General features: G+C 34.9%; 2 protein-coding genes across 2 annotated transcripts; one reads left to right on the plus strand and one right to left on the minus strand.

The window, feature by feature from the left end:
- Positions 1-707: 707 nt before the first annotated feature.
- On the minus strand, positions 708-4,921 carry LOC145214621 (ras-related protein Rab-2). The gene is made up of 8 exons (XM_080083183.1): positions 4,761-4,921; positions 4,511-4,582; positions 4,302-4,369; positions 3,999-4,081; positions 3,748-3,840; positions 3,485-3,596; positions 2,363-2,431; positions 708-2,061 (listed from the first exon to the last, which is right to left on the minus strand). Exons 1-8 carry the CDS (start codon positions 4,804-4,806, stop codon positions 1,963-1,965), a joined length of 642 nt encoding a protein of 213 aa, XP_079939309.1. The 5' UTR covers positions 4,807-4,921; the 3' UTR covers positions 708-1,962.
- A 1,884-nt stretch (positions 4,922-6,805) lies between these two features.
- Positions 6,806-10,732, plus strand: LOC145220647 (dnaJ homolog subfamily A member 1-like). Its single transcript, XM_080087862.1, has 8 exons — positions 6,806-7,038; positions 7,285-7,429; positions 7,673-7,911; positions 8,082-8,208; positions 8,467-8,581; positions 8,901-9,016; positions 9,225-9,444; positions 9,531-10,732. Exons 1-8 carry the CDS (start codon positions 6,898-6,900, stop codon positions 9,625-9,627), a joined length of 1,200 nt encoding a protein of 399 aa, XP_079943988.1. The 5' UTR covers positions 6,806-6,897; the 3' UTR covers positions 9,628-10,732.
- The last annotated feature ends 288 nt before the right edge of the window (positions 10,733-11,020 follow it).

An 11,020-nucleotide genomic window follows, 5' to 3' on the forward strand; every position in this document is an offset into this window, starting at 1 on the left:
GTTGTAAGTCGGGCCCGGCTTTTCGGGCCGAGTTCGGTTTCTTCAAAAAAACGGGCTTGATTCGGGCCTGACTTTACACTCTGTGTCAGTTTTTTTTAAATAAATCTAACTAGCTAATTGCTGGACCTGACCTAATGTCAAACAGTCGTAAAACGCCTTGTTCCAAACCAATTGTCTACTGTGTTTGTTGTCTTGATCTTTCCTGAGGCTTCAGTATATGTCAATCAAACTTTCGGGCTTAAGCGTGCTTCTCAAAAAGCGATTCGGGTTCGGGCTCCAATTTCAGGCTCATTTACAACTCTGTGTTGAGGGAGGGTTAAATGTACATGACAAGAAGATGAGTTTTGCTCGTGAAAGAAAATGTGTTTCACAGGTAAACAACCAATTAGCCACGACATGGCACGGAAGTGTACTATCCAATTTTATTTTTTTTAAAGTGAAACTCAGTCGTGGCCCCTAAAACCTTCACCAGTTTTACTTCGTGTCAACGGTTTTCTGGTGCCAAGGGATAAACGCTGTCACTTCTAGCGTACAAAAGCGTTTTTGGCAAAATAGGTACACATTGGGTACCTTCACGTTTGTGTTCACCAATTTCAGAGCTATGATTTTGTACTATTTTAATCGGAATTCGAACAAAAAAGAACAAGGTCATGTTGTAGTTAAGGCTTTCCTACACAACATCCCTTTCAGAAATACAAAGCAACACAACAGGTCATAAGGAGTTTTATTTTATTGTTTTCACTGGGACATAGACGATACCAGCACCTACAACATTTAAACCGATATAAGTCTACCACAAAAATGTCTTAATGGCTAAAATTGGGGTATGGCACTGGTTCGTACAATTTTTAACATGAAAAAGGATCCATTAGGACAAAAATGTCGAAAGTATTATGTAAAAAGAAAATGATAATGTTTTAGGTCGCTGATATAGCCTTTATACACAACATTTTCAACATGTATTGAGACATTCGAAATGTAAAATATAAAAAGTCAGTTTAAAATTGGTTGTGTTATGGAAAGTCAACCAATATTTACCACCAAAGTTGCAAAGTTTTGTTAATGGTTAAATATTAAATTTTCATACTCTAACTTGTCATAACTTGACAAATCTGTACCTAATCTTATTGTTTGCAATTTAAAAAAATGCAAATTTTAAATATTCGGATTCGCACAGTATGTAACACCACGCCACAAAATTTTAAAAGTCAACAACATCTAACATACAGTCAATGCATTGTTGTCACATTATCACACAATGCGTCGGACACAAACAATAAAATCTACTACATACCATACATACAAAAATTTAAGATTTATAATGCAAATAGTAACAACATATTTATAGCAACTACATTTTCCTATCTACAAGAAAAAGGTCAAAGTTATTTGACTTTTTATAAACTGGAAAAAATCAAACATTTATTCCCTCAAACCCCTTTGCTTACTGTGAAGTCATTGCAGAAAAACGATACAAACCATTGCACATTTGTTGTACATTTCAGCTGTACAATCAACTTAGGACAGATGTCAGTTGTATTAAATTTCGACAATCCCTACTTTTGTACAGAACAGTACTGTTTGGTGTGACTTGGGCACAATGAAAAAAGTACATCTAGTAGACAATACAATCAAATAGCTACTCTAGACTGTTATTTTGTTTTTGTGGGCATTTAGAGGTTGCTCTAAACCTGTCATTTTCTTGTTCAAAATAATTTTGGTCATTAACAGGTTTAAATATAATACATTACTTAACAAATATTAAACTATTGCCATCAAATTTTAAACCCTGTTGACTAGTTGTACATCGCTGACAAACTAAAAATCTGCATATGCAAGGAAAAAAAACAAAAAAAAAACTAGGCCACAAATAGGCGATTATCAACTGGAGTCGTTGCAATGATAATGTACCCAGCTTTTGTGGAACATAATCTTCACCAACACAATGAGACACTCAGCCTCTCAACAGCAACCCCCACTGTCAGCCTGTTGACGAGGTCGCGACCCTCCAGCACCCCCAGATGCAGGTGAGTGTTGGGGTCCAATTTTGATGCCATTGGCCTGAAAAGAATGTGAGAAATTTTGCATAAGCCTGCAGTTTTGGAAGATTTGCGAAATTATTTTTCAACTTTATACATAAAACCTTTTCTTGCAGAAACAGTTTGTCCATAAATAATTTCATTTTATAAAACATGTCAAGATGTGCAATATATTAACAGTCAGTAACGACAGCCAAAATGACATAACATATAAGCAGAAGAGCTACCAAGCATTCCAACACTCATATTAAAACCAGTTTGACATACTTTCTTTCGGAAATATGAATAATTAATAAGTTAAAGCATATGGTGGTGATGCTTACCTCGTTATTGATGTCGAATACGCCCTCCTGAATTTTTTCATAGATTTCCTTTGCTGTATTGATGAATGCCTGTAATTGTTGTCATAAAAAGTAGGTCAGCACAGGATAAAGAGATCAAAAATCAATAGTCATGAAACACACATGATGAAAAGAACAGAACCACACAAAGCACAGATTATGGCTTACTATCAGCTTTAAATTTGTGCAACCGCTATTTAAAGACCAAATTAAGAGTTAAGTCATATAATTGTGATGTTTAAAAACTTTATTGGTAGGTATGTTCATGATAATGGATAAATGGATGAAGTAAACATGAAATATTAGGCAATTAAAATATAGTAATAATATGGTGCAATTTGTTTGCCCTTTGTACTAAAGCATGACACAGGCTCACAGTTACTTCACAACACTGTCTGTTTCCTAAAAATGCTAAAACCCAAGCATGTTCAACATGATAACACGGTGCCAAGACATAAGTCATGTGGCTACAACTTTTCAATCAAAATTAAGTGTTACTTTGTCTGTGCAACTCTGTTTCAGTTATTTGTTGCTATGCTCCTTCACCACAAAAATAATTGTATTTCACTTATACATGAATGATTTTCACACATATGTAAAAAAAATATAATGACCATCGGATTATAGTTGCTAGACTCATTACAAGCAACTGTAAAGAGCATACAACCTAAAAAGTTATTGTTTGTCGTGAGGAAATTAATTCACAACCTGTATTACAAACATATGCTCATCAAAGAGAATATTTCACTATTTTCCATACATAATAAGTATGCATGTTACAAACTGACAAAGTATTTGCATGTTTCTTCCTGACATTCAAAGCGGGTGAAAAGCATTTCAGGAAACACTGTTAATTACACAACCTTCCACGCTCTGTAATGACAGCTCAAACATTTCCTACATTCATTCATGATTAGTGTTTGTAGTACATGAGTTTTGGGATGTTTCTTATGAAACTGCTGTTATATGTGTCTTACCATACATTTAAACAGATACATAAATTACCCATTATTGTATATTTAAGTACGAAAGTACATTTCACTTTTCACACTAAATTTTTTACTGATATTGAATAATTTTGAATACTAAGTAATCTTTTTTTACCTCCTCTACATTGGCAGCAGTTTTTGCAGATGTTTCCATGAAAATTAGACCATGTTCTCTGGCAAATGCTTCACCTTCTTCTTTCTTAACCTCTCTCCTTGCCTCCAAATCACTAGGACAATACTCAAAATTAAACACAACATAAAAAGCACAAACAGTGCCCAAAATCACAAGCACAGATAAAATCCATCATGTTAGTGATGCAGACTGATTACAAAAATGAAAATTATTGCTGGTTGGGTAGGAAAGAAATAAACACTAACCTTTTGTTTCCGATAAGCATTATGACCATATTGGACGAGGAATGTTGTCTTGCATCTTCCAACCATGTTGTCAAATGGTTAAATGTGTCTCGCCTACAAAGTAAATATTGCTTGGTGTTGTTGACAAACCAAAAGATTAACCAAAAAACAAATAAACATAAAAATACAAGAAAATTTTAGTGGAACCGCAATCTTCTAAACTGTGTCCAAAAAATTGTAATATTTCAGGAAAAACACTAACAAATATGCACCTAGTAATATCATAGACAAGCAATGCACCAGCTGCTCCTCTGTAATAAGATCGAGTAATGGAACGGAAAGACTCTTGTCCTGCCTGCAATACGAAATGGCAAACACTTAAATTTTTTATGTGCTCTTTAACTAATTAGCTAATTATTAGATAATTAACTAATTTATTTAGTATGGAATGTTTTAAAAAGTGTTGCCATGAATAAAGGCAATTGTATGATCGACATACTGCAGTTTCACAATTATATGCCTGATTTAGGTCTATTTGCCAGAATACTTTATTGTTTTGTAGATTTTGAACTTACAGTATCCCAAATCTGGAGTTTAATTTGCTTTCCATCGATGGTAATCATGCGCGCACCAAACTCAACACCTAAAAAACATGGGAAATGGAACAAAGTAAAACATATGTATTTAGCTTCATTAAATTAAACATCTCCTATATTTCAAATTTTAAGAAAACATACAAACATGAGTCAGTCTCTTCACACATATACTGTAAAGCACTCCTTACCGATTGTTAAATCATGAACTGGTTGAAATCTCTTGTCTGTAAACTGAAGTAGAAGACAGGATTTCCCAACACCTACAAAAACAAAACAAACATATATTTTTTGTACGTATTTAAAAATGACAATTATTGTTTGCATTAACGAATCAGTTCTACCGAGTTCTACTTTAAGAGAACATTTGTTAGTTGCACAACATTGTCTGAAAAAAAGTAATCTCATGCAGGACCAAACAATGACTTCTTCTTGCTTTACCTGTGTCTCCGATAATAATGTATTTAAAGAGATATGCATATGACATTGTGGAAAAGTTTTACAAAAAAATGCAGTAAAAGTGTCTAGAAGGCTTCGTTGTTGTACAGCAGATGATCAAAACAAACAAATACTAAATCTGAAAACACAAGCAGCTTGTCATATGGCTTCAAATTTTCTACCCATAATAGACGACAAACTCTTTCCACTTTCCAGCCAATTTGACTTAACTATTTGCTCGATGTGGATAAATATTTTTAACCTGCAACTGTAAGACGTAAAAACAATCTTGCACGTTCCAATACAAAGCAACAGATTTTATGAACGCAGCCCAGTTGCCATTCGCCACATTCACAATACGTTTTCAGCCAATTAAAGCTTGGTGTATGACGTCAGAAAGGGACATGAGACACAGAAATCTCGACACCAAAACAGTTTTCTCGACACCAAAGTATTATGGACACCAGGGTTGAAATCACTGACCAGTGGTTGAAATGCACAAAAATTCGATTGCGAAGATTAAATACATAAATGGTTCAATATTTTATTTAAAATGTACTAAAAATGTCGTTTTTGTCACGACCTCCCCATAAATTTATGCCATTTTTTGGACTCAAACCATTTTAAAAAGTGTTCTACAAAACAAATTTAAAAAGTAAGTTATCCCTGGTCAAACTGACCCCGAATCCTTGTTCCAAACCTGTTGACCGAAAAGCACACTAGCCTACAGGTAGGCCTAAGCAATTAAGCAAATCCTACTTAAATGTACCGGATAAAGCAACAATCCTGCATAACTCAGAGATTTAAGAAGGAGTTTTAAATCAGGGAGTCGAACCGCTTGTCATATGGGTTCAGGTTCGTTTCGGGTTCACTTCGTTTTGTTTTTAAGGGTTCGGGTTCGGTTCAGGTTTTTAAAAATGTATATTTTCGGGTTCGGTTTTGTTCCAGGTTGGGCAAATTATCCAGACCGAACCGGTTTGCGGTTTTTAAACCGGTTCGGATCTTCATTCGTTTTAAATTAATTCTCCCCATCATCTGCCTGGCCTTACCAAACTCAAAAATTTTTTTGCACGAGCACTGTTATTTTTGACACGCCCTATAAGTGTTATCTCGTGTATTCTTCATTGCGCTGTTTTGAAGGAAAAAAAACACAAAATATAAAACAGACTGCATTTTTTACTGGTTCGGTTCCGGTTCGGGTCCAACGCCAAACAAAATATCGGGTTCAACTCCGGTTCGGGTTTTTAGAAAATCGTAATTAGCGGTTCGGGTTCGGTTCGGGTTTAACGAAATTAACCGCTCAAACCGGTTCGCGGGTTCGGGTTCAGTTCGGGTTCGACTCCCTGTTTTAAATAGTATCAGTCTGTTTTTTTAACAGTTTGAAACCTGCAAAGAATCTCTTGGTTGTCAGTTTCACATAAAAATCAAACTTTGACGCCCTCTGGTGTAAAGAAGCATCCAGAAATATCCACGAGATCGACAAAGAGGAATTTATATTGTGTGTGTTGCTTGGTGGAAGTCGGTTGTTTTTGCGTGCTTTTTTTAAAAGTATGAAAGCAAGTCTATCCTTTTTTAAAGTAATCTTAGACTTAATGTTTGATTTTGCTGCCCAATTTTGTTTAAACGTCAAGGTACAGGTTTCTAACTGTGTTTTTTTCAAATAGTTTTACTTCAACAAAACGCATGACTCAGCATCTGCATCACGTGTAAACGTTTACTAATTTGTCTTCAAAAATAACTTAAGTATTAAGATCAAACTTCATCGAATTGTTGTTGTTCATGATTGTATTAGTACGCCAGCCCCATTAAAGGCGTTTTACTGAATCAAGATTCAAGCCGGTCTCCCGAACTTGATTCATAAATCAGTATGTCGTGATCGCTGGTCTGCATCAGCGCTTGCCTTCAGGGCTGATTTCAGTACATGTGTATGTTTACCTTAACATGTTGTTATTGTTTTTTCTCTTCTATTTCTAATTTTTTTATTTCAAATTAATGGACATATTTATTTTATTTTAACTTAACAAAGAATTTATGGTTTTGGCACAACAATTTTTTATCTTGACTGTTTTGTAGAATTTGTCTTTATTTATTCTTTTACTGAGTAGATAGCTAACTTATTGTCCGCTTTTTCAACACCACAATGGTGAGAGAAACCAAACTATATGATGTGATTGGAGTTTCTCCAAATGCCAGTGAGGCAGAATTAAAGAAGGCTTACCGCAAGCTTGCGATGAAGTATCATCCTGACAAAAACCCAAACGACCAAGCTGCAAATGACAAGGTTTTTGTACTAAACATAAATTTGATTCGCTTTTGTGGATTTGTTACTTGGCTATAAAGAGCACTTTCACATCAATTTGCCTGCTAAAGGTTGCTCTTGAACTTTTTGCCATTACCAAACATGTTGTAAAACAATCTGAATAATGGCATTAAAACTTTTAAATTACCTATTTCTGATTGATGATTCAACCAAACAATTCAACTAATGTTTGCTAAATCATGATCAATTTTTTTGCGTGTTTGGTAGTTCAAAGAACTGTCTGCAGCATATGAAGTTTTAAGTGATGCCAAGAAACGAAAAATTTATGACGAGGGTGGCATACAAGCGCTGAAAGAAGGTGGAGGCCGGGAAGGCCATGGTGGAGCATTTGACATATTTGATATGTTTTTTGGTAAGTTAGTGAAAAGAAACTTTGAGAGATTGATTGAAATGGTGTACCATCAACACTATAACAAGAAACATAAGTTTTAGTTTTGATTTATAAATGGAACCCAAAAAACTAACCAGAAGCTATAGTGCACAGAGAGGAAGCAAATTGTGTTGAAACAATGCCTGGGACTAACAATTTGTGTGTACTCTGTTTATTCGAAAAAGTGGACCAACTTTCTAAAGCTTTGGAAAAACTTTCTTAAAGGTGGGGGTGGAAGACGGCACCAGCCACACAAAGGCAAAGATGTTGTTCACCAGCTTAAAGTTTCCCTTGAGGACATGTATAACGGCACAACAAAACGCCTTTCCTTGCAAAAGAATGTAATTTGTGATAAATGCAAGGGGAGGGGAGGTAAAGAGGGTGCTGTCAGCAAGTGTATGACCTGTCGTGGAACTGGAATCCAAGTAAAAGTTCACCAGATTGGACCAGGAATGATGCAACAGGTCAGTGTAGTTCATGAATGGGACACATTATGCTATAAATTGCTGTTTTGCATGTGTTATGATATTATTGCGCTGTGTCTGTGATGATTCATCTAATGTTCGCTTGTGCAAGGCTGTGTCTCTGGACTGTTGTTAGTGTACTTAATCATTTTTGTGTTTCTCTGTTCAAGATCCAATCCATGTGCCGTGAATGCGATGGCAAGGGTGAAAGGATTAATGCCAAAGACCGTTGCAAGACCTGTAATGGCAGAAAAGTCACCAAACAAAGCAAAATCCTTGAAGTTCATGTTGACAAAGGTATAATATTATTGACCATTTTCAAGTCATTTCGGCCTTATGCAATGGTTGTAAAGGATGTAAACTAATCAAATGGGAGTAATATTTTCTGTAAAACTTGCTGGTATGTACATTACCGTTCAAAAGTCTTGTGCCATTAATTGGTGCTGCAACAGATTTTGATTTTATTCACTTTAAGCTAATATTTACTCTTAAACACTTTAAATTAACATAGGTTGTCTTGTTGTTGAAAAGTCAATATACTTTGCATCTTTTCAGGTATGAACGAGGGTCACAAAGTTATGTTCCATGGAGAAGGAGACCAGGAGCCAGATTTGGAACCAGGCGATGTTGTGATAGTTCTTGTTGAAAAGGAACATGACATTTTCCACAGGTTGTGATTTATTCTGCACCAACCCATGCTTCTGCACTGCATGTCTTCTGCTTTTGGGGAGCAAAGGAAAAAACAAATATATATAAGCTGTGTTACCTCAATTCACAAAGTTATTAACACATGAAATATAGTACTGTTTTGTCATTAAGGTTTTTTGCCAATGACACATAAGAATTTGATATGTATGTATTTATAATATGTAGTGACAATAGATAATTTAATTTTTTTTTTTACTTTTAATTTGGTCCCAAAAGTTAAACTGATTGACCCTTTCACAAACTTTTGTTTTGCATTTTAACCATTTCATCTTTTTATACAGACAAAATGAAGATCTTTTAATGAAAATGGAAATTTCAATAACCGAAGCCCTGTGTGGTTTTCAACGAGTTATCAGAACTCTGGATGACAGAGAAATTGTTATTACCACATATCCTGGTAAGTTGATGCACGGTATATCGTTCAAATTTTCATCAACTAAAAATTCCCTAAAAATTAAAATCAGAAAAATTATAAGATGCATGTAACAAAATGATTTGGCAAGCAACCCAATTTTTAGAGGTCTCATGAAATTTTGTAAAGCTTAGAAATTGTTGTAATTTAAAACAAAATAAATAATTTAAAAAACAATTTTTTTCTTTTGCAGGGGAGGTTATAAAGTATGGTGACATCAAGTGTGTGTTGGGAGAGGGAATGCCGATATATCGGGATCCATTCGAAAAAGGTCGCCTTGTTATTCAATTTAAAATCAACTTCCCACCAGACAGATGGACTTCACCAGAAAACATCAAAAAACTTGAGAAACTTCTTCCACCAAAAGACGAAGTGATTGTGACTGATAATATGGAAGAAGTTACCCTTCATGAGTAAGTTTGACAATATATTATTGTTTCAAAAAAATCATTACTATTAGTCTATATCAAAACTCACTTAAAAATATTGCTTGTTTTAGATTTGATGAAAACCATAAGTCTCATAACAGTCGTAATGCTTACGATGAAGACGATGATGAAGGTCACCCCAGAGGCATGCAGTGTCAGACACACTAAAAAACTTGAACCAAACCACCAAGTATTGAAAATGTACCACCTTAATATGACCAATACTTGTTACCTAGCCACACATTGTTACCCACAACAGGCAGGATTTGGATAGAAATAATGAAACTTTAATTTTAGAACAAGTTTCAAAATAGTAACATATTAAAATTCTGGTTTGCCAAGTTCTGGCAAAGGTGATTACATTGTGTCTTGTCGAAAATTGTATAGAGCCTACATTCAAAACTTGTTTTTCAAACTAGACCTTAAGTTATTTAAACAGGTCATTTTTTCTGCAAGTTTGAAACTACTGTGGAAAATTATGTTTTTCTAACCATGAAATAAAGATCACAATTCATGTTCAAACATGCATGAAACACAGACATATATTTAGAAATAACAGACTTTAAAAACAGTTGTTAGATTTCACAATAGTTCACACACCAAACATTTGCAGCTGTGGTTTCTGAGAATTAACCCATATACTTAGTGCTAATCCAGATGTGTAATGTCTGTTCCAGATCCTACAGCTGTTTATAATAGGTGCAAATTTCTTCACTTATAACACTTTTGGTCCACTCTACAGTGACAATAAAATATTTTTTCTCCGATGTGTGTATTCTTAGAACGAAATTTCTTTGTTAAATAATCAAACTTAACTTCACCATATGTTTGCCCGTTCCTAACCTTGTCACGCAACCAACAGTAGTGCATTTCAGCCATGACAAAATCGCCATGCAAAACATCACTAGTTGACCCACAAAACTACTGCAACACCCGGAACGTATGTTTTATTTTTTTTGTCGTTTTCTTGCTGTTGTCGCTTTTTTGATGTCCCATTGTAGGAAATTCTTTTGTTAGTTTTAATTCCTGGTCGTTTCCAGCTGCTGATGGCATTTCCCTGTGTTTTTCGAAACATTCGAAGTCGTGACGTCACATTGTGCATCAACCGTATGATGGTTCAGTGCTGTTTCAGTTCAGTTCACGTCTCTGTCCCAAAACGGGCTTAGCAACTTTTAAACGTTTTTCCCAACGAGCGCATTTTAAATTTAATCCAATTGTCCGTTCTTTTGCGCTACCACGTGACAAATAAATGTAAATAAAAACAAAATTGAAAGATTTTGTCAAAACTGTCTAGAACAGCAGTTCTTGAAGCTCGCGGACAATCTTAAAACTTACGTAGTCCGGTGTTTAATAGAATGTGAACTTCACAGTTTATAACTGTTAAAAACGTTTATAACTCTCTCGTGAAACAGTGCAGAAAAATCACAAGGCTATCGGTTGCGAATGAGAAAAAAAGAAATTTTAACCGATTATCTCGTTTCCTCCTATGAGATTAGTTTATTTCGCTTGGTGAACATAGCGACACAATAACACTAAAACAATCACCAAGCCGGAAATAGCT

The sequence above is a fragment of the Phallusia mammillata genome, chromosome 1 (assembly GCF_965637545.1).
Source record: "Phallusia mammillata chromosome 1, kaPhaMamm4.hap1.1, whole genome shotgun sequence".
In the NCBI taxonomy this organism is placed as follows: Eukaryota; Metazoa; Chordata; class Ascidiacea; order Phlebobranchia; family Ascidiidae; genus Phallusia; species Phallusia mammillata.

Bases quoted from the DNA above. Each gene is read 5' to 3' on its own strand.
- LOC145214621 (XM_080083183.1), bottom strand. From the start codon at position 4,806: ATGTCATATGCATATCTCTTTAAATACATTATTATCGGAGACACAG. The intron at 4,583-4,760 runs GTAAAGCAAGAA...TTGTTTTTGTAG, and splicing joins CATTATTATCGGAGACACAG to GTGTTGGGAAATCCTGTCTT. The intron at 2,062-2,362 runs GTAAGCATCACC...CATTCTTTTCAG, and splicing joins TATTCGACATCAATAACGAG to GCCAATGGCATCAAAATTGG.
- LOC145220647 (XM_080087862.1), top strand. From the start codon at position 6,898: ATGGTGAGAGAAACCAAACTATATGATGTGATTGGAGTTTCTCCAAAT. The intron at 7,430-7,672 runs GTAAGTTAGTGA...ACTTTCTTAAAG, and splicing joins CATATTTGATATGTTTTTTG to GTGGGGGTGGAAGACGGCAC. The intron at 8,582-8,900 runs GTTGTGATTTAT...CTTTTTATACAG, and splicing joins GAACATGACATTTTCCACAG to ACAAAATGAAGATCTTTTAA.